This window comes from Danio aesculapii, chromosome 10 (assembly GCF_903798145.1).
Source record: "Danio aesculapii chromosome 10, fDanAes4.1, whole genome shotgun sequence".
NCBI classification, from domain to species: Eukaryota; Metazoa; Chordata; class Actinopteri; order Cypriniformes; family Danionidae; genus Danio; species Danio aesculapii.
In genome coordinates, this window is record NC_079444.1 from 34,415,533 (window position 1) to 34,434,318 (window position 18,786).

At 33.4% G+C, this 18,786-nt stretch overlaps 1 protein-coding gene across 1 annotated transcript in view; it reads right to left on the reverse strand.

The window, feature by feature from the left end:
* The window catches only part of dclk1a (doublecortin-like kinase 1a), a 119,850-nt gene that overhangs the window by 10,211 nt on the left and 90,853 nt on the right, over positions 1 to 18,786 (reverse strand). Inside the window, 4 exon segments of the mRNA XM_056466704.1 lie at positions 4,818 to 4,964; positions 9,160 to 9,279; positions 10,363 to 10,538; positions 12,297 to 12,381. Of these exon segments, the coding sequence (XP_056322679.1) occupies positions 4,818 to 4,964; positions 9,160 to 9,279; positions 10,363 to 10,538; positions 12,297 to 12,381 (528 nt within the window).

Below are 18,786 nucleotides of genomic sequence, written 5' to 3' on the forward strand. Positions count from 1 at the left end.
TAAAACTAAAGATTCACAGAAAATTTGGCCGCTGAATATTAAAGAAAGAGAAAAAATGGCAGAAAAAAGGAAATAAAACACATTCATTTCAATGGTTTGTGCCACGTAATTTTTTGCCACACCGATTAAATGGCAACACTTAACTGTGCGCACTCCCTTAGATTATTAAATTCTGACCATTTTGATTGCTTAAAACTAAGGATGCACTGAATATTTGGCGACTGAAAATTAAAAATGTCAGAAAAAAGAAAATAAACCCATTTATTTCAATGGCTTGTGCTGCATAATTTTTTGACTCGTCAGTCAAAGAGCAACTCTAAATTGTGTGCATACTATAATTAAATCTCCTAGATTACTAAATTCTGACCATTTTGATTACTTAAAACTAAAGATGCACTGAATATTTGGCGACTGAAAATTAAAAATGTCAGAAAAAAGAAAATAAACCCATTTATTTCAATGGCTTGTGCTGCATAATTTTTTGACTCGTCAGTCAAAGAGCAACTCTAAATTGTGTGCATACTATAATTAAATCTCCTAGATTACTAAATTCTGACCATTTTGATTACTTAAAACTAAAGATGCACTGAATATTTGGCGACTGAAAATTAAAAATGTCAGAAAAAAGAAAATAAACCCATTTATTTCAATGGCTTGTGCTGCATAATTTTTTGACTCGTCAGTCAAAGAGCAACTCTAAATTGTGTGCATACTATAATTAAATCTCCTAGATTACTAAATTCTGACCATTTTGATTACTTAAAACTAAAGATGCACTGAATATTTGGCTGCTGAATATTATTGGCCTAAAACAGCTGAAAGATAGAGAAGATAAATAGTAGAGAAAAAAAAATAAAGCAAATTAAACCTATTTATTTCAATAGCTTATGCTGCATAATTGTTTTTCCCATGCCGATCAAAGAGCAACTCTTAACTGTGCGCACATTCCCTTAGATTACTAAATTCTGACCATTTTGATTGCTTAAAACTAAGGAAGCACTGTATATTTGGCCACTGAAAATTAAAAAACGGCTTGGAATAAAACCCATTCATTTTAATGGCTTGTGCCGCATCATTTTTTGCGCAGTGGTCAAAGTTTAAAACTGCACATATACTGCTCATGCACACATATATTTGACTATGCATGAACTGCACATGCTCACTGCAAAAGCAAAGTCTGCTTAAATAATGCACCAAGCAGATAACCTCTATGTAATACAGTATATATGTTCCTGCTGCTTGCTCCTGCACTGTCTGTCAAGGAAATGCTGATAAAATGACGCCTATCAACTCATTCACTGTCAATAATAAATGAACTGTCAATAAAACCTGGTGATTTTATTGGCTTGTGTTTGTTGTTTGAATATTGCTTGTTGATTTTCAAGTATACACATCCACAAACTCTACAGTCCTTATCAAGAATAGAACATTCAGTAGGTAGCTACCTGTCAGTCTGAAATTACAGGTGTTTGGAGAGACATAATAATAATAATAATAATAATAATAATAATAATAATAATAATAATAATAATAATAATAATAATAATAATAATAATAAAAGATATATATATATAAATATAAATATGTGTATATAAATACATGTAGACACTTTCCAACAGGCTATAAAATAAAAAAAATTATTTGAGTTGAGTTTAATTAAAAATGACTGACATAAAGACTTTATATTTAATAAAAAAATAATAAATAATTATTTTTTTTTGTTTTTTCAGCTAAATGCATATAGAATTTTCAGTTTGGGCCTACTTTCCTTTAAGTGTACTCTGATTAGAATAATATTAAATAATTATTACAAAGCATTTTTGGTTTCATTTTTTCAGCCAAGTGCACACAGAATTTTCAGTCTGGGGCCAAAATTTCTGCTTTGGTCCATCCCTACTTTCCCTTAAGTGTACTGTGATTAATCGACCAGTCTTCCCTTAATAAACAGCCCTTCCATCTTCCATCTTATATGAGCAGAGGAAGTGACCGCATCTGAGTCACTGATTCATGAATGAAGTTAGGTGAAAGGCTGGTACGCGAGCAGCCTTGAGGAACAGTACAGTCTGTGAACTGTCAATGTGTGAGTCACATCTCAGCCCTTCAGCTGCTAAAGTGATATCGCACATATACAGTCCGTCAGTAGGTGGCTGGTCTAGACTCACAGCAATCATCTCTCTTTCTCCAAACACACTCATATACTTGCAGCCCACAAGACCTATGAGTTTCATCCGTTACTTTACACACAGAAACACTGTTGCTGATTAGATAGCAACAAGCAAACCGTCTGATTCTGAAACCGAACATATTTAGGGTTAATGTGAATTGGAAATTGCTGAGACTTTTATTTTATTATGCTGCTGTACTTCCAAGTGAAGCGGAACATTGAGTAGGGGGCGGGGCTTTCTTTTTGCACATCATTCCCTAGTAGCAAACTAATGGTAATAGGGGCGTGGCTTAGAATACTGATGTCAACAGAGATGGTCCACCACTCCAAATACAGAAGCAAATGGTCAGACTCTGATTTTTTTTTCAGTAGATTAACTTGCATAGATTATTTGCTCACATAAAGAATAGCAATGTGTGCTAGCAAAATAAAAATTTGAGCAAAAAATATAGATTGTATTGTTTTTAAAAAATATATTAGGCAAAACATAATGATTTGATCTTGGCTTTGTGAAATTATGCTACATAAACTATACATGTGACCAGATTTATGAGATGCAAACCAGGGATATTTTTGAGTTCAGCAGTTAAAATAGAATTAAAATCTCTCCCTTAGGACTGTTAACAATGTTTCAAAAACAGGGACAATATGTCTTGTTTATTTAAATTTTAATTAAAATAGCTCAAGTCGTGACAAGATAATAAACATCTGGACAGTTGCCAGAAAACAGGCACATCTGATCACCTTACTGTACAAATCAAAAACAGTAGACAGGCTGAATAAAAATGCAAATTTAATCTCTTCCAGCAGGTGACGCTTAAAGTCTGCCTAACCTAGAAGTCTTTTATTTCAGTATGTTGATGCAACTAAAACCTAATATTTAGTAGTGGGCGGGGCTTTTTTGCATATCATTGCCTCATAGTAAACTAACAGTAAGAGAATGTGCGCTAGCAAACTAATCATTAGGGATGTCCAGATCAGATCCTGTGATCTGAAATCGGACCCGATCACGCAGTTGCAAACTCAATTAGAATCGGACTTTACCTCCCAATCAGGACTCGAATATACAGTTGAAGTCAGAATTAATAGCCCCCTGAATTATTAGCCCTGTTTATTTTTCCCTCAATTTCTGTGTAACAGAGAGAAGATTTTTTTCTAAACATTTCTAAACATAATACTTTTAATAACTCATATCTAATAACTGATTTATTTTATCTTTGCCATTATGACAGTAAATAATGTTTGACTAGATATTTTTCAAGACACTTCTATACAGCTTAAAGTGACATTTAAAGGCTTAACTGGGTTAATTAGGTTAACTAGGCAGGTTAGGGTAATTAGGCAAGTTATTGTATAACGATGGTTTGTTCTGTAGATTACTGAAAAAATATAAAGCTTAAAGGGGCTAATAATTTTGACCTTAAAATTGGTTTTAAAAAATTTAAAACAGCTTTTATTCTAGCCGAAATAAAACAAATAATACTTTTTCCAGAAGAAAAAATATTATCAGACATACTGTCAAAATGTCCTTGCTCTGTTAAACATCATTTGGGAAATATTAAAAAAGGAAAAGAATTCAAAGCTAATAATTCTGACATCAACTGTATATGTATTATTTTTTTAACACATCTATAGCTATGTGGTGGCACAGAGTTAGACCTCTTTCTTGACTTCACACAGAAACTGCAATGCGTGAGGCATGACATCACTTTGTTGCAGACACGCTATTGGTCAAATGCCGGCAACGTAGAACACGAAAGCAGCTTGAAGCGGTAAGCGCGAGTATGTCTGTAGTCTGGAGGTATTATAGAGTTGATGACAACAACATTGCCATAGCAAACTGTGAGATATGTAAACTTGGGATTGAGGTGAAAAGGAAAAGGCTACATTTAACAAAACAAACAGTTGTTGAATGTTAAAATATGGTGAATTAAATAAAAAATAAGGAACATCCTGGATCTGTTTCTTTGCTCTTCTTTATTCTTTTTTTATGTATTATAGAAGTATCGGATTGGGTTTTAGTATCGGTAGATACTCAAAATCAAATGACTCCGACTCGAGGGCAAAAAAACCTGATCAGGACATCCCTACTAATTATCATAAATTTAGATTTTACACAGAATTCAATGAACAGCAGGAATAACATTGGTTGGTGCTATGAACAAATCTATTTATTATGCATTATACAGACATAATCTACAGGGTGGGCCATACACCTTAATAAAATGGGAATGGTTGGTGATATTAACGTCCTGTTTGTGGCACATTAGTATATGTGAGGGGGCTCATGAAAGGATAAAGTTACGTTAAAACCAAGCACACCATTGTTTTTCTTGTGAAATTCCCATTAAGTTTGATGTGTCACATGACCCTCTTCCCATTGAAAAAACAAAAGTTGGATCCAAGATGGCTGACTTCAAAATGGCCACCATGGTCACCACCTTAAAAAGTTTTCCCCCTCACACACAAACAGGACATTAATATTACCAACCATTCCCATTTTATTAAGGTGTATCCATATAAATGGCCCACCTTGTATAATGAAATGTACCATGCAAACCTTCTGAAGACAGTGGGATACTCTTATAGATACTTCATTAAACCTCCCACCCCAGTATTTCTATCATCATGAACAGTGAGTTTGATTACTTACCAAAAGGTTCTCTGGCTTGATGTCTCTGTGGACGATGTTAAGGCTGTGTAAATATTTGATGGCATTGGCCAGGTTGTACAGCATGCCACTGGCATCCCGCTCGGTGTATCTGTTGGCAGAGGTGATGGCATCGAAAAGATCTCCTCCCTAAAATAAGGACAAAGACACAAATGAGAAAAAAGTTTAAATTCGATAGATGTGACATAAAAAGAAAGTTATTAGGTTAACTACAGTAGGTTTAACTTTAGATAACTACAGTAGGTTTAACTTTAGATAACTACAGTAGGTTTAACTTTAGATAACTACAGTATGTTAAACTTTAGATAACTACAGTAGGTTTAACTTTAGATAACTACAGTATGTTAAACTTTAGATAACTACAGTAGGTTTAACTTTAGATAACTACAGTAGGTTTAACTTTAGATAACTACAGTAGGTTTAACTTTAAATAACTACAGTAGGTTTAACTTTAGATAACTACAGTAGGTTTAACTTTAGATAACTACAGTAGGTTTAACTTTAAATAACTACAGTAGGTTTAACTTTAGATAACTACAGTAGGTTTACCTTTTGATTTAAGTAGGTATGTTAGGCTAGTGTCACTATAAGACACAATGCAGAGATCCAATATACTGACTTGCATCCAGTTTCTTTCATAACTATTTACGCCTAATAAGGCCTTTTTTGCATTCAAATACACGGGACGTTTTTTACACTTACTCACTGAACAGATGTTTTTATCCACAGTGACTTACAAGTGAGAATAAAAAAGCACTTCAAATCAAAGCAGCAATATACAGTATAAATGCTATGACAAGTCTAAATTAGTTTTAGCTTGTTTTTGTTTTTTCCAACATTCTTCAGAATATCTTGCTTTGGTCAACAGAAAAAAAGAAATTAATAAAAGTTTAGAAGCGCTTGAGTGCGTAAATGGTGAGGAAATTTTCTTTTTGGGTTGATCTGTCCCGTTAAGACCACAGCTTTTCAATGCAAAGGTCAATTTGGAGATTGTAGACTATTTTATTTCTTCATTCGACATATAACACACAATGTAAAGATGACAATGATTTGCCTAAAATGGCTGAAAGAGAAAAATAGCAGAGAAAAAATAAAGAAATTAAACCTATTCATTTCAATGGCTTGTGCCTTGCCACGGCAAGCAATATGAAAAGCAATGATGTTCTGTGCGCACAATATATAATTCATTCCCTTAGTTTACTAAATTCTGACCATTTTGATTTAAAAATAGGACAAAGACACAAATGAGAAAAAGGTTCATATTCAATATATATGACATAAACAGAAAGACTAACTACAGTAGCTACAGTAGAATTAACTTTAGATAACTACAGTAGGTTTAACTTTAGATAACTACAGTAGGTTTAACTTTAGATAACTACAGTAGGTTTAACTTTAGATAACTACAGTAGGTTTAACTTTAGATTTAAGTAGGTATGTTAGGCTAGTGTCACTATAAGACACAATGCAGAGATCCAATATACTGACTCGCATCCAGTTTCTTTCATAACTATTTACGCCTAATAATGCCTTTTTGGGACTGAGCCAAAAGGAAAATGAACGAATAAATGAACTATTATGTTTAAAAATGTGTTGAATATAGTTTTCTTTTAAAGAGCTTTTTATGAAATAGGATTACTTTTTACAGGAGGGCTAATAATTTTGATGTCAACTGAATGTACGAATGTGAGTAATATATATTATTTCATATTTTTCCATTTTTGAAGAATAATATTATATTGCATTTAACTGTAAATGTGTATTGTGGAATCTTTTTTGAGAATTTAGAGTTTATCATACAGGTCTAAGTTAAAATTACATACAAATGTAAAATATCTATATTATATTATATTATATTATATTATATTATATTATATTATATTATATTATATTATATTATATTATATTATATTATATTATATTATATTATATTATATTATATTAGCCATCTAACTATATCATAGCCATGTCACAAATCCTCCTCGCTCCCAACACCTAACCTGAGCAATCTTTCATATCCAGCACTAAGTTTGTGAATGGACCGACGTCAGTAATGGGATTTGGCTTCACAGCAAACAGTGTTTCCGCATCTACGTCACAAGAGTTTTTTTTCTTGAGGTCAAGTTGTTACACAGCAGGCAGAAAGTTCATGGTGGCCTGGTTTGCTGTTCGCAAGGCAGAAATCCCCTCAAAGAGTCGAGTAAGTGGAACAGCAGCTTAAAATAACACTTTGGTCCTACAGAGCCACTGCAGACCCACCAGAGCTAAACCTCATCAAGATCACCACAAAACACATAAACCAGCTGTATTTTCCACAAGCTTTCACTCAATTTATTTATTTATTTATTTATTTTTTGCTGCAGTAAAATGACACACTTGGAAAAAAAAAGGTAGACTGTATGCTATAGTACACAACTATACTGTAACCTGTAGAGAATCTAAAGAGAATATCTTTCTCTATAGATATTGTTTTCTGTAGATTTATTTTTGTAAATAAACTGCAAGTTAAAAATATATTTCAAGTGAAACCTTTATGTTCTTAATGTAAAATATAATTACAGGGTATATGCAGGAATCATAAAGGTATTTTAATACCTTTTTGAGACTTTTAAAAGACTTTCTCAAAATATTTTAAGACCTCATCGCCACTTTAAGTTCTAATCTGAATCAAACCTTTAACTTAATAAACAGTTGTTAATAAACAGTTGTAGTCAAATAAATCAATTGAGCACAATCATGCAACAGAACTCAGATAAGCTCAGAAGAAACAAAGCTTGACATTACTTGGTTGTTTTCAACGACAGGCTTCAGCCACTGTTTAAACTCGTTTTTCTCCAACCAGGAGTACGCAAACTTCCATTTTCCCATTGTGCCGTCTGTTTCACTCTATGGTTTTGTTACATGTGGAGAGCGTCACATCACCTTCCCGTGTTTGTCGTAAATTACGTGACATCACCCAGATGGAGAAGCTTGGCCTGACTAGACCAGACCCGAACCAATTGCGTGGATCGAGCACGCCGTTATTAATATTAGGAGGAAAATAAAAATATTTATTCTTTTTTTTAGAGTCAAACACTTTAGACAACGCTTGAACAAAATTTAAGGCCTCGTAAAAACGTGATTAAGACTTTTTAATAACTTTTAAGGGCCTTGATTTTTTCATAATTGATTTATCAACTTCTAATACTTTTTAAGACCCCGCGGACGCCCTGAATTAAAATGTAAAATTAAAAAATCATAAGTAAAGTTCTATTATTCATGGGGCCCTAGGTTTTGAAAAGAAGTAATAACATTAAAATCTTAATGGTTATTGACAGATTTTACAACATATGATGGTAAATTTATTTTTAAACAATTATTCAATTAAAAAGCTAAATGATTAATATAGGCTTTTGGGCATTGGTCAGGGCCCCCTAAATCCCCAGGGCCCTAAGCGGCTGCTTACCTCTCTTATTGGTTAAGTACGCCGCTTACTAAATTTCATAAATGAAGCAGAGTAAAAAGTTCTTTTGTAACTTAAATAAATGAGAAATGAAAGGTTAGAAATGAAAATTATATTTAGATCACAGCCATCAGACTGGAAAGTAAAAGGTTGAGATGATTAAGCCCACTATATGAAATCCTTGACATGTCCATATTAGTATATGAATGTGGTAGGTTTGAACATTATGTTCCCTTAACATAATGTTTAAAAAAATAATAATAATTATGATCATGCATTTTCCCTGCTGCTATAGCACACATTTGGATGGAGTTCTTCTTAAAATGTTTTGCCCTGTTACATCTATTCTGGATTGTGTTTATATTTGTCAGCACTCATTTACACACATTTAATATTTATGTATTTTCGTTATGCTTTTCTCAATCTTGTTATTTTCTGGTTTGTACACTTAAATGATCATTAACTATCATTATGCATATCAGCTTTAGCTAATAAAATTAAACATTTGCTTTCAAAATAAACAAGCATTCATTATTAGGCACTTTTGACTTGTTTAAGTAAATATCAAAAAAGTTTAAAAAGTACTTGAAGGGATAGTTCACCCCCCAAAAATTACCCATCCTTCACTTGTTCCAAACATGTTTGAGTTTCTTCTGTTGAACAGAAAATATTTTTTTCAAGCAATGGGTGTCACGGGTTTCCAACATTCTGCAAAATATCTTCTTTTGTGTTCAACAGAAAAAAACACAGCAAGATAAGGTTGGAAACCACTTGTGGGTGAGTAAATTTTGAGTACATTTTCATTTTTAGGAGAACTATCCCTTTAATACTTTTACTAATATAATATTTTATTATGATACCTCTATTTTAACCGACACTAACCTTAACCAGCTCCATGACTAGATAGAGTTCACTATAAGTGTCCATTTCCTCAATCAGCAACACGATGTTCGGATGTTTCACTCTTCTCAGGATAGCCACTTCATTCTGGATCATATGCTCCTGTGCAAGAGAAAACACTTTATTTAATTCCTCATAAAATGCATTTTTATTAGTAATATGTGACCCTGGACCACAAAACCAGTCTTATACTGCATGGGTATATGTTTGCCAATAACCAAAACACATTGCTATGGGTCAAAATTTAATTTGTACAATTTTAAAACCAATTTTCTCAGCGCTTTGGTCGATCTGAAACCTCTTCAGATTCTAGATTTTCAAACACTTTACAAATACTTGCCAAATATTGTCCAATGGAAAGCTCATTTATTTATCAGGAATCATGGAGTTCAATTCAATGCATATTTAGAGCCTTTTAAGACTCTTTCCATAGATTTTAAGACCTCATCATCACTTTAGGTTTTGACCGGTAAGCTTGATGACATTTCGACTTACAGTATTTTGACTAAATGCTGATTTCAACAATTTGTTACTAGCACATTGGCTTAATCCAATGCCAATTTCTTTACAATTTATGTTTACTGTTTATATTTAATTTTTGTACAATTTATTTTAGAATTCTGAATGTTAGAAACCAAAAAAATGTACAAAGATGATTAAATACAGTACCCAATTGAATACAGTGCTTAGCATAAATGAATACACCCCCTTTTGAAAATGAATATTTATATCTATTTCTTAACGAATATAGGCAATATTTGTTTGTTATATTTTATTAAACAGTTATATCCATTAAAATAAGAGATTAAATAATCTAATCTTTAGGAATAGAAAGTTAATACATTAAAATTCAAATGAGTTATAGCAAAAAAAATAAAAATAAAAATAAACTTTAAAAAATTCAACTAAATTAAATTTGATTTAATAATTTTTTCCTAATTTCCCCTTTTTCTAATTTTTGTATTGTGATCTCAAGTGTTTTTGTTAGATTAGCTCCAGTTTTGGCTAATTTAATGTATATGCACAAATAATATATTATTGTGAGCGCTGTAGTTATTTATGCTGAGCATTGTAACTTCTAAAATAGCATTTAAGACCTTTCAATACTTTTTTAAGGGCTTTAACATTTCTCTAAATTGATTTACCAACTTTCATAACTTTTCAGCAGACCCCCTGACAGCTCACCTTCCCTCTGCATTTGCCTTTGTTGATGATTTTCAGAGCGTACGCCCTGTCGGTCGAGTGCTCCACACACTCGTGAACCACCGCAAAGTTCCCGTCTCCGATCATCCGGCCCACTTTGTACCGATCTGAAATGGAGCTCGGGACGGTAGGCATCGGTGTCTCCTCCAACGTCTCAGCTGCAAAATAATTTAAGAAAAACTTGAGCTTCATCCAGAATCTGAAATCTCTGCAGGCACTGGAAGAATTTGATTCCTGACCAACAACCCTCAAAGAAAAAAAAAATCTGGTTCGCTTGGGTTCACACCTCATGGATTCTTTGATTAGTCTGCTGGAAATGATGGTATAATGAACATGTACGCAAAGACTTCAATTGAAGCGTTTGTTGTTGACCTCCGTGCAGACGTGCTCTTCAGATAAACAGCTTTATTTGAGCGGCTGCGAAGCTGTGATTAGTAATAGACCTTCTCATTAAATTCATCAGACTGCTTTATCTGCATAAGATCACAGAGTTCTTGAAGTTTGACGCAGAGCTCTTTGTAAGAAAGGCTGAATTTGTTTATAGAGCATGGGTTTAGAAATGACATGCGTTAATCTATAATATTTTACTTTACTATTATTGTTTTATTAAAAATATATATAATAATTAAGGTGAAAATTAAAATGTTGACTTGAACTAAAATAATTTTTGTAAAACTAAACTATAAATATTCAAAAAGTAATAAAAATGACAAAACTTTACTGTTATTATTTTATAAAAAATACATATCAATAATTCAGGTGAAAATTAAAATGTTGACTTGAAAAACTAAAAAGATTTTTGAAAAAAAAGAATTATAAATAGTTAAAAAGTAATAAAAATGACAAAACTTTACTGTTATTGTTTTTCAGGTGAAAATTCAAATGTTGACTCGAAGAACTAAAATGCATTTTTAAAAGTTTAACTATTAATTTTGACTTTATAAATATTTTTAAAACTAATAAAAATGACAAATGCATGTAACAAATTGCTCAATTAAACTGAAACCAAGCTAATACAAATGTTTACAAAAACACTATAGACCATTTTGAGGGATGTAAACAAAAGCAATGGTCCCAACGTATTTCCTGTTACATTTTTAATTTCTATAGCTTTCAAAATATCCAAAAAGAGCCCCATATTGATAAATAATGTTATGATATCTGTTTTAACATTAAGTTATGATTCATTTGCCTCTTCTTACAGTTATGAAATAGTTTGATAACAAGCAGGAAATGCTCATAGGCCAATGACATGAACACATTGAAATGGTCTATTAAAGGTATAACTGAAACATTATATTAAATATAAAAAAATGAAAAATGAACTGGTATGGCATAATCTCGAAAACAAATAAGGCAAAAATGAAGTTCAGTTCAGAAGTTTGAAGCAACTTGCCAATACAAATTTTCCAGAAAAGCTTTTTTAAAGCAAAAATATTAACCAAAACTCAATTTTTGATTACTATAGTAACTATAGTATAGTAGCTTTGCAAAGTAAATGGATTTTTAAACTGTTTTTATGTTTATTACTGTAAAGTTAAATAAATGAACTGCAAAAAGCATACACATGCTGTAAAAAATATACCACATATGTATTTAAGATTTTTTTTAAAGATTTAAGTCACCTCAAGTGATGTAAGTTGAAATGATTTGTAAAAGTAAATTGGTTCAACTTAAACATTTAAGTTAGCAACAAATGTATTACAGTGTAAGAAAAGTGACTATAAACTGCAGAATACAAGAGGGCACATGGAAACATCTATGGAAGTCATTTTAGTTTTTGTTATTGAGAGAAAAATGCACATGTATTTAAGTATTCATCATCTAATGTTCACTAACATGTATTTGAAATGTTTTCCTCCAACAACATGTGTATATCAGAGACAACTGGATCTTTTGCTGGATCTCTTACTCACCATCGCTGACGGGCCCTTCCTCTTCTTCCATACTGCAGACTTTGGTGGAGGCCAGAGACAAAGAGGAGCCGCTGTGCTGAGACCCCTGTGAGGAAGACAAGAGCCAATTAAACCAAAAACCAGAGTTATAATCATTACAGAAATACCAAAACTGAGAAGCTGCTCACTGGGGGTTTGCGTCTTTCTATGGCAAGCCATTTTACCATTTATTCCAAATAAAATAATACTGGCATCTATTTTCATGAGACTTTTGTCTTATTTTTAGACATATCTTTTTGATGAACTACTACTTACTAATATGTATTAGCGTTTATACTTTAGGGAGTATTTATTCATCAGATTCCCATACTTATTATTATATACAGATACTTGTTTCTTTAGACACTTTAATAGTTTATTTTAAGGTGTCCTTTGTTATATATCACAATTACTTTTATAAATCAGCGACTAAGCCGAAGGAAAATGAATGAATGAATGAATGAATGAATGAATGAAACAAGTTACACTTTTAAATATAATAAATTACAAATGAAATGGTGTAGTATAATCTTAAACAAAATAAGCAGCTTTTTGTCATTTATTAGACACTAGGCTATATTTTTTTGATGAAGTACTAGAATTTATTGATATTTATTAGTGTTTATACTAAAGAGTTCTTCATTAGATTATTATTAGTAGTTATTTGGGTGACACTTTTTTGAGTGTCCTTTGTTGTACATTACAATGACTGTATTAATTCAGATTAATTATGTATAATTCCATGCAACAAATGCTAAACCTAACCCACATTCTGACCTTAATCATATAGTAAGTACATGTAATTAATATTATTCAGTAGTTATTGAAGAGCTACAGTACACCATAACAAGGACACCTTCAAATAGAATGTAATCATTTGTAACTACTACCTTTTCTACCAGTTATTTTTGACAACTATTTAGTTCTGACTAGTATTCCTGATGTGACTACTACAAAAAAGTACTCTAGTTGTTATTCATTAGGTACTAGGGGAGTGCGGGGCACAAAGTAACGCGGGGTAAATTGTAACACAGAGTTTTGAGGTATTTGCTCAGGGTTAACCTTGGAATGTCTTCCTGACAATTGTTGAAATATTTCAGTGAAATTTGGATGAGAAACATATATTTTAAGACTGCGAAAGTATGTAGGTAATATCTTATATAGTTGTAATTACCATCGTGTAGGCTAAAAGATGAAACCATTTTTAAAAAGATGTAAAAAAAATTTAAAAACAATGACTGCAAACCAGTTTTGAAGAAAACGCAATACAGCGGGATTAGTTGTAACAGGGTGTTACAATTAAGCCACACACTGTTGGACATTAACTAAACTAACAAAATAACTTTTCAATTTTGAGTGTAATGTTAAAAACTTTTTAAATAAAATGTTTTTTAATAGAAAATATTTTTTAATAGACAAAAAAATTATTTGATTGCTAATACTACAAATAAAAGGCATTGTATAATAATAGATAATAATGCAACACATAAATCCAAATGTTTATCCAATAGATAAATAAATATACTGTGCTATGTAGAACAAAAAAATAAATTGAGCTAAGTACTGAGGAAATATAGCAACTATTTTAAAGTAAACTGGATTTAAATTAATTGTGTAAAATCTGCCTTTTTAAGCATGTGCTACAACTCTGTCTGTTACAACTTGCCCCACTGGTGGGGTAAATAGTAACATTTATACTCCTGGCATTTTTGGCAATACTGTACAGAAACCATAAATCTGGAGATCATACAACCAGTGTTCATATGTAGGAGAGACTTATGTGTTATTGGTAAAAAAAAAAAAAAAAACGCATGGTTTATGTAACCTCATTACTTTGTTCATTATTTGGCCAAAACAAAAACGTGTTACTTTATGCCCCGCTCTCCCCTAGTATTATACTAATATCAAAAATAAGAACTAGTACCTAATGAATAATAGTATAAAGTGTGTTATTTGATAATACTTAACCAGATATTACTGGTTATTTATCAAATACTTGATTAAATAGATATATGCTTTCTATGTATTGCATACAAGTGTCAGGTAGGCGACTACTTTTTTAAAGATAATACTAAATATACACTAGTAAATATCATTTTGATATTAGATATAGGCTACTATTAACAATGTTATGCTAAGTACTCTCTAATAATGAAAACTTTCTGATAAATTAGTAGCAGTTTCTAATAAACAGGAGCTAATTGCTGATATAATAAGTCGCCTACTACATCATTTAAAAAGCATTATTACTTAATGAATAAGCGCTGGAATGTAATGAATGAGCACTAGGCTAACGTTAGAAAAAGCTAAAGCTACAGTTTAAAAAATAAGCCCTGGTACAATGAAAGCGGACACTAGTTTACCCCTCAGGACTCAATCTTCTTCCCACTTTTGAATCACAGAAGCTCGTGTTTGGACAAAAACGTTCGTTCGCGCACCGGTGTTTCTGTGCGGTTGCCATGACAGCAGCAGGTGTGAGCGGAGTCACCGGCTGAGCTGTAAATTAGTTTTCGCTCCCGGTTGCCGGTAGTCCGGGTGCAGGGACCCTTTCGGCTCAGCGCCGAGAGTAATTGGAGAGATGATGATGATGTGTCCGGGAGAATCGCGCGCGGGGGGACGCAAATGGACGGGAGCGGCGGGTGACAGCGACCTCAGAGGGACGGCGGCGGTGTAAAGGCCCGCTAATGGCGAGAACGAAGCGTGGATCTGACGAGACGAAACAGTGCTCAGGGTCAGGGAGGGTCAGCACTCCTACACTGTCTATATGGCAAGCAGGTTTAACATTTAATTTACAAGCCGTACTAGTAGGATATCTGTTTTATGCTAGCCTACTGGTGCTATTTTTATTTAGCGTGTTGTAACAGCACAATCCATTCTGTGTATTTAGGACAAAGGCGCCTGATTCCCATTGACCTCTGTTGATTTACTGGTAACACGTTATTTTGATGGTCCATTTGAGTATTAGTAGACTGTCTGCTTAATATCTGTTGATACTGCTCCTTTACAGACTATAAGAAATTTTGCAAGTACATGTCAACTTACACTAACCCCAACCTCACAGTCTACTTATAATCTAATGAGAATTAGTTGGCATTTAACTTAAATTCAACAAACGGACCATCAAAATAAAGTGTGACCGATTTATTTTATTATACACTGTAAAAAATGCTGGGTTCCACACAATTTCCTACATGTTGTCCTAACACAAATCAATGAAGTTAATTTAATCGTTTTTACAAATTTAAGTAGATTAAAATAAAACAATTAAGTTGCCCCCCCCCCCAAAAAAAAAACTCAAGAATTGTGTTGATTCAGCTTATTTTAAATAAGTAGTTTGAACAAGCAGCAAAAATATTTATTTAAAAAATGTATATAATCATCAACAATAAACCAAGTGCTCGTACTACAAATGATGAAGAAAATCATATCTGGAACAGTTTTTTTGCAGCAGCTCATTGATACCCTGTCAGTTTATGAACATAAACTCGTTCGTTTATTTGATTCAATTTTGATTTCAAAAGATATTACTACAAAACTGTCATTTCATTCTGTTTTGATTTCCATTGGTTTACACTGTGTGCTCCTGCATTTGTCCACAAACATGGCTGACCACAACTCTATAATCTATACTTATATCTCATTAAAGTTTGCGTAAAATCAAATTTTACAAGGTTTATTTTGCTAGCGCACATTGTTCATTTTTAAGAGAACAACGAATCTGTGAAAAAAGTTTGTTTTGGTTATCTTCAATCATAGGCTGACCATTTGTTTCCACAGCGGTGGTCCTTCTCTGTTGACATTACGGCTTCGGCCACAATGTTCTTAACCACTCCCCTCTTACCATTATTTTGCTATGAGGGAATGAGTCACAAAAAAGAAAGCCCTGCCCCCACTCAATATGCGCTTGTTAAGTTGTGACTTAAGGCTGGTTTATACTTCTGTGTCGAGTGATCCACGACGTAACTCTTGTGCGTAGGCATGCATTTATACTTCTGTGTGCTGTTTGTGTTGCTCTGCAATAACACTTTCGAAATGCTTGCTGGCAGTGGGTTTTTATGTTCCTCTGTGTCGAGTTTCTTCGTGTTTTATTTTTTCTGAATGCTACCTTAATACACAAGTAGCTAAAACTTGCTCATTTAGAGGTGGGAACTGGCAGATGTGCAACAGCTTTAATCATAAGGTAAACACAAAACAAAAGTGTCCATCTGGAGCTCCTTCACAGGACTCGACACTTGTAAACACTCACTCCATCGGGCTCGTGGCTCTCAGCACCGCCCACACTCATCACAGCTACCAAACCGACCAGTTACAGAGCTTGCACTACATGTCGTTGCGACATGTACATTTTTTGAAAGGTGCACGTCAGTGTCGGTGTCAGCCACGGCGAGGGCTATGCTACCATGCAAAGTCTGTGTCGGACCATACGCGTATGCTCGACGAAAAAGTATAAATCAGCCTTTACGGATTATTGTTTCCGGGTCCAAGTCGCTACTCATTTGAACTGAGAAAATATTCGTTTATGACCACTTGTTCACAAGAGGCTCTGGACTTCCTGCATCACAGACACCAATATTTGAACAATTTATATTTATATAGATTGCGATCATGATTTTCGAAAGTATTACAGTTTTGTAAACGTTTATTAGTACTCTTTGGTGAACATACAGTTTGCTAGAGCGATTGAACCCAGAAGCTGCTTCGCGTGACATTAGACTTAACAAATGGAATTTCCTTTAATTTGGAAGTACACAAACATACTGAAATAAATATCTCAGCAACTTCCGGTTCACGCAAACTTTGAAGAAACAGGAATGTGTCATTACAGCGCAATGCATTCTGGCAATTTTGTACATGGGAACTTGCATCCCATTGATCTCTTTAGGATTTTTCTATAATATATACACTTATTTGCAATAAACTGTAAGCGTTTATATACAAATAAAGAGGACAATCATATATGTAAATGTTTACATTAGGCTGTTGATACCCTGTCACCAACAGATAAGCGTTCTTTTATTTGTTTCACTCCTCTGTGTCTGTGCTCGCCTTCTCTAGCTTCACTTTAGTGCTGCATGGAGACTGAATAATATTGGATGAATAATAAATGGAAAATATACTAATAAATAAAAAATAAGTACTAGTAGCATGAAAATAGATACTAGTGTTTTTGATAGATTAAATGTTGAAATGGCTTGCCATACCAGCACATACTGGATGATATTGTCAATTTGAGTGGATGCAGACGAAATGGTCAAGGTAGCGCTGTTTAAGTATCATCAGACTGGTTTGTGTGAATATATACATATGTGTGTGTGTCTGTTTCCGCATCCTTTTTCTATTTCATTCAGATCACAGTTTGTCCAAGTGCTATCAAAACTCTTGTTACCATGGAAACTGTTGGAGTGTACTAATAATATTTTCCCTCTGCGAGACAGGAAGCAGCCGGAGACAAGCCCATATAAGGCGTCTTCCTGTTTCCCGGCTAAATGCTAGGTCAAATCACTCCAGACAGGCTGTGCCTTTTGTCAGAACTGAAAATAATGTGTGCAGGGAGTATTAATTGTCTCTTAGTTTGTCGTTTGCAATCGCCTGATCGATATTACATCATTCAAATGCAAGTACTCAGTTGCATAACAGTCAATCTGTGCAATTATGAGGCGGATAACGTAAATTTGCCTCTATGATCCCTAATGTGGCATCACAAACACTCTATGGAAGTGTTCTTTATAAATGAAACTATAAACAAGGCTAATAATAACAATGTTGTGTTATTTGTTGCAGTCTTATTGCATAATGGCTTGATTTAATGCGCAATGTGATTTAGTTTATAGAGATGGTGATGCCATTGGGAAATTTAATGTAATCCGATGGCCAGGCTGTTTTCGTCAGGATCTCTCTGGAATTTCTGAGCTGTTTTGCTTCGCTCCAACTCCAAGAGTCACTTCAGGACATTTTCTTATTATCCCCATAATGTAATTCAGTGATAAATTTGTTTTTGAAGCACAGGATCATCATTAACGCTAATGTCTGTGCGGTGCAAAATGAAAAAAGAGCTGGCATCTGGGATAAATACCATGTGATTAAAGCAACTCTGAGCCAAACTGTCGCAAATAAACAAACGAGGAGCCAAAAGATTTGAGAAGGAACACCCAGTTCAGCTTGTACTAGATAAATAGACTTACTTTTTAATGTATCAAGCATCTTCAATCGTACATACGCGATGGAATGGAGTTTTGACACGCTTTATGGAAAATAAACATCATTCCAGACAACACGTTCAAAATAAAGATCAGAAAATGACATGAAATTCCTGTTCTACACATGTAAATATCCAGATTATGATACAAAGCTAATACAGAAACAAGACTGACTATATGATTGACAATGGAGTGAAAGCATGACAATATAAGCAACATCAGCAAACCAATGAAGATGGAAGACAGCAGTGAAAACTAGAGATGCTCCAATCGAT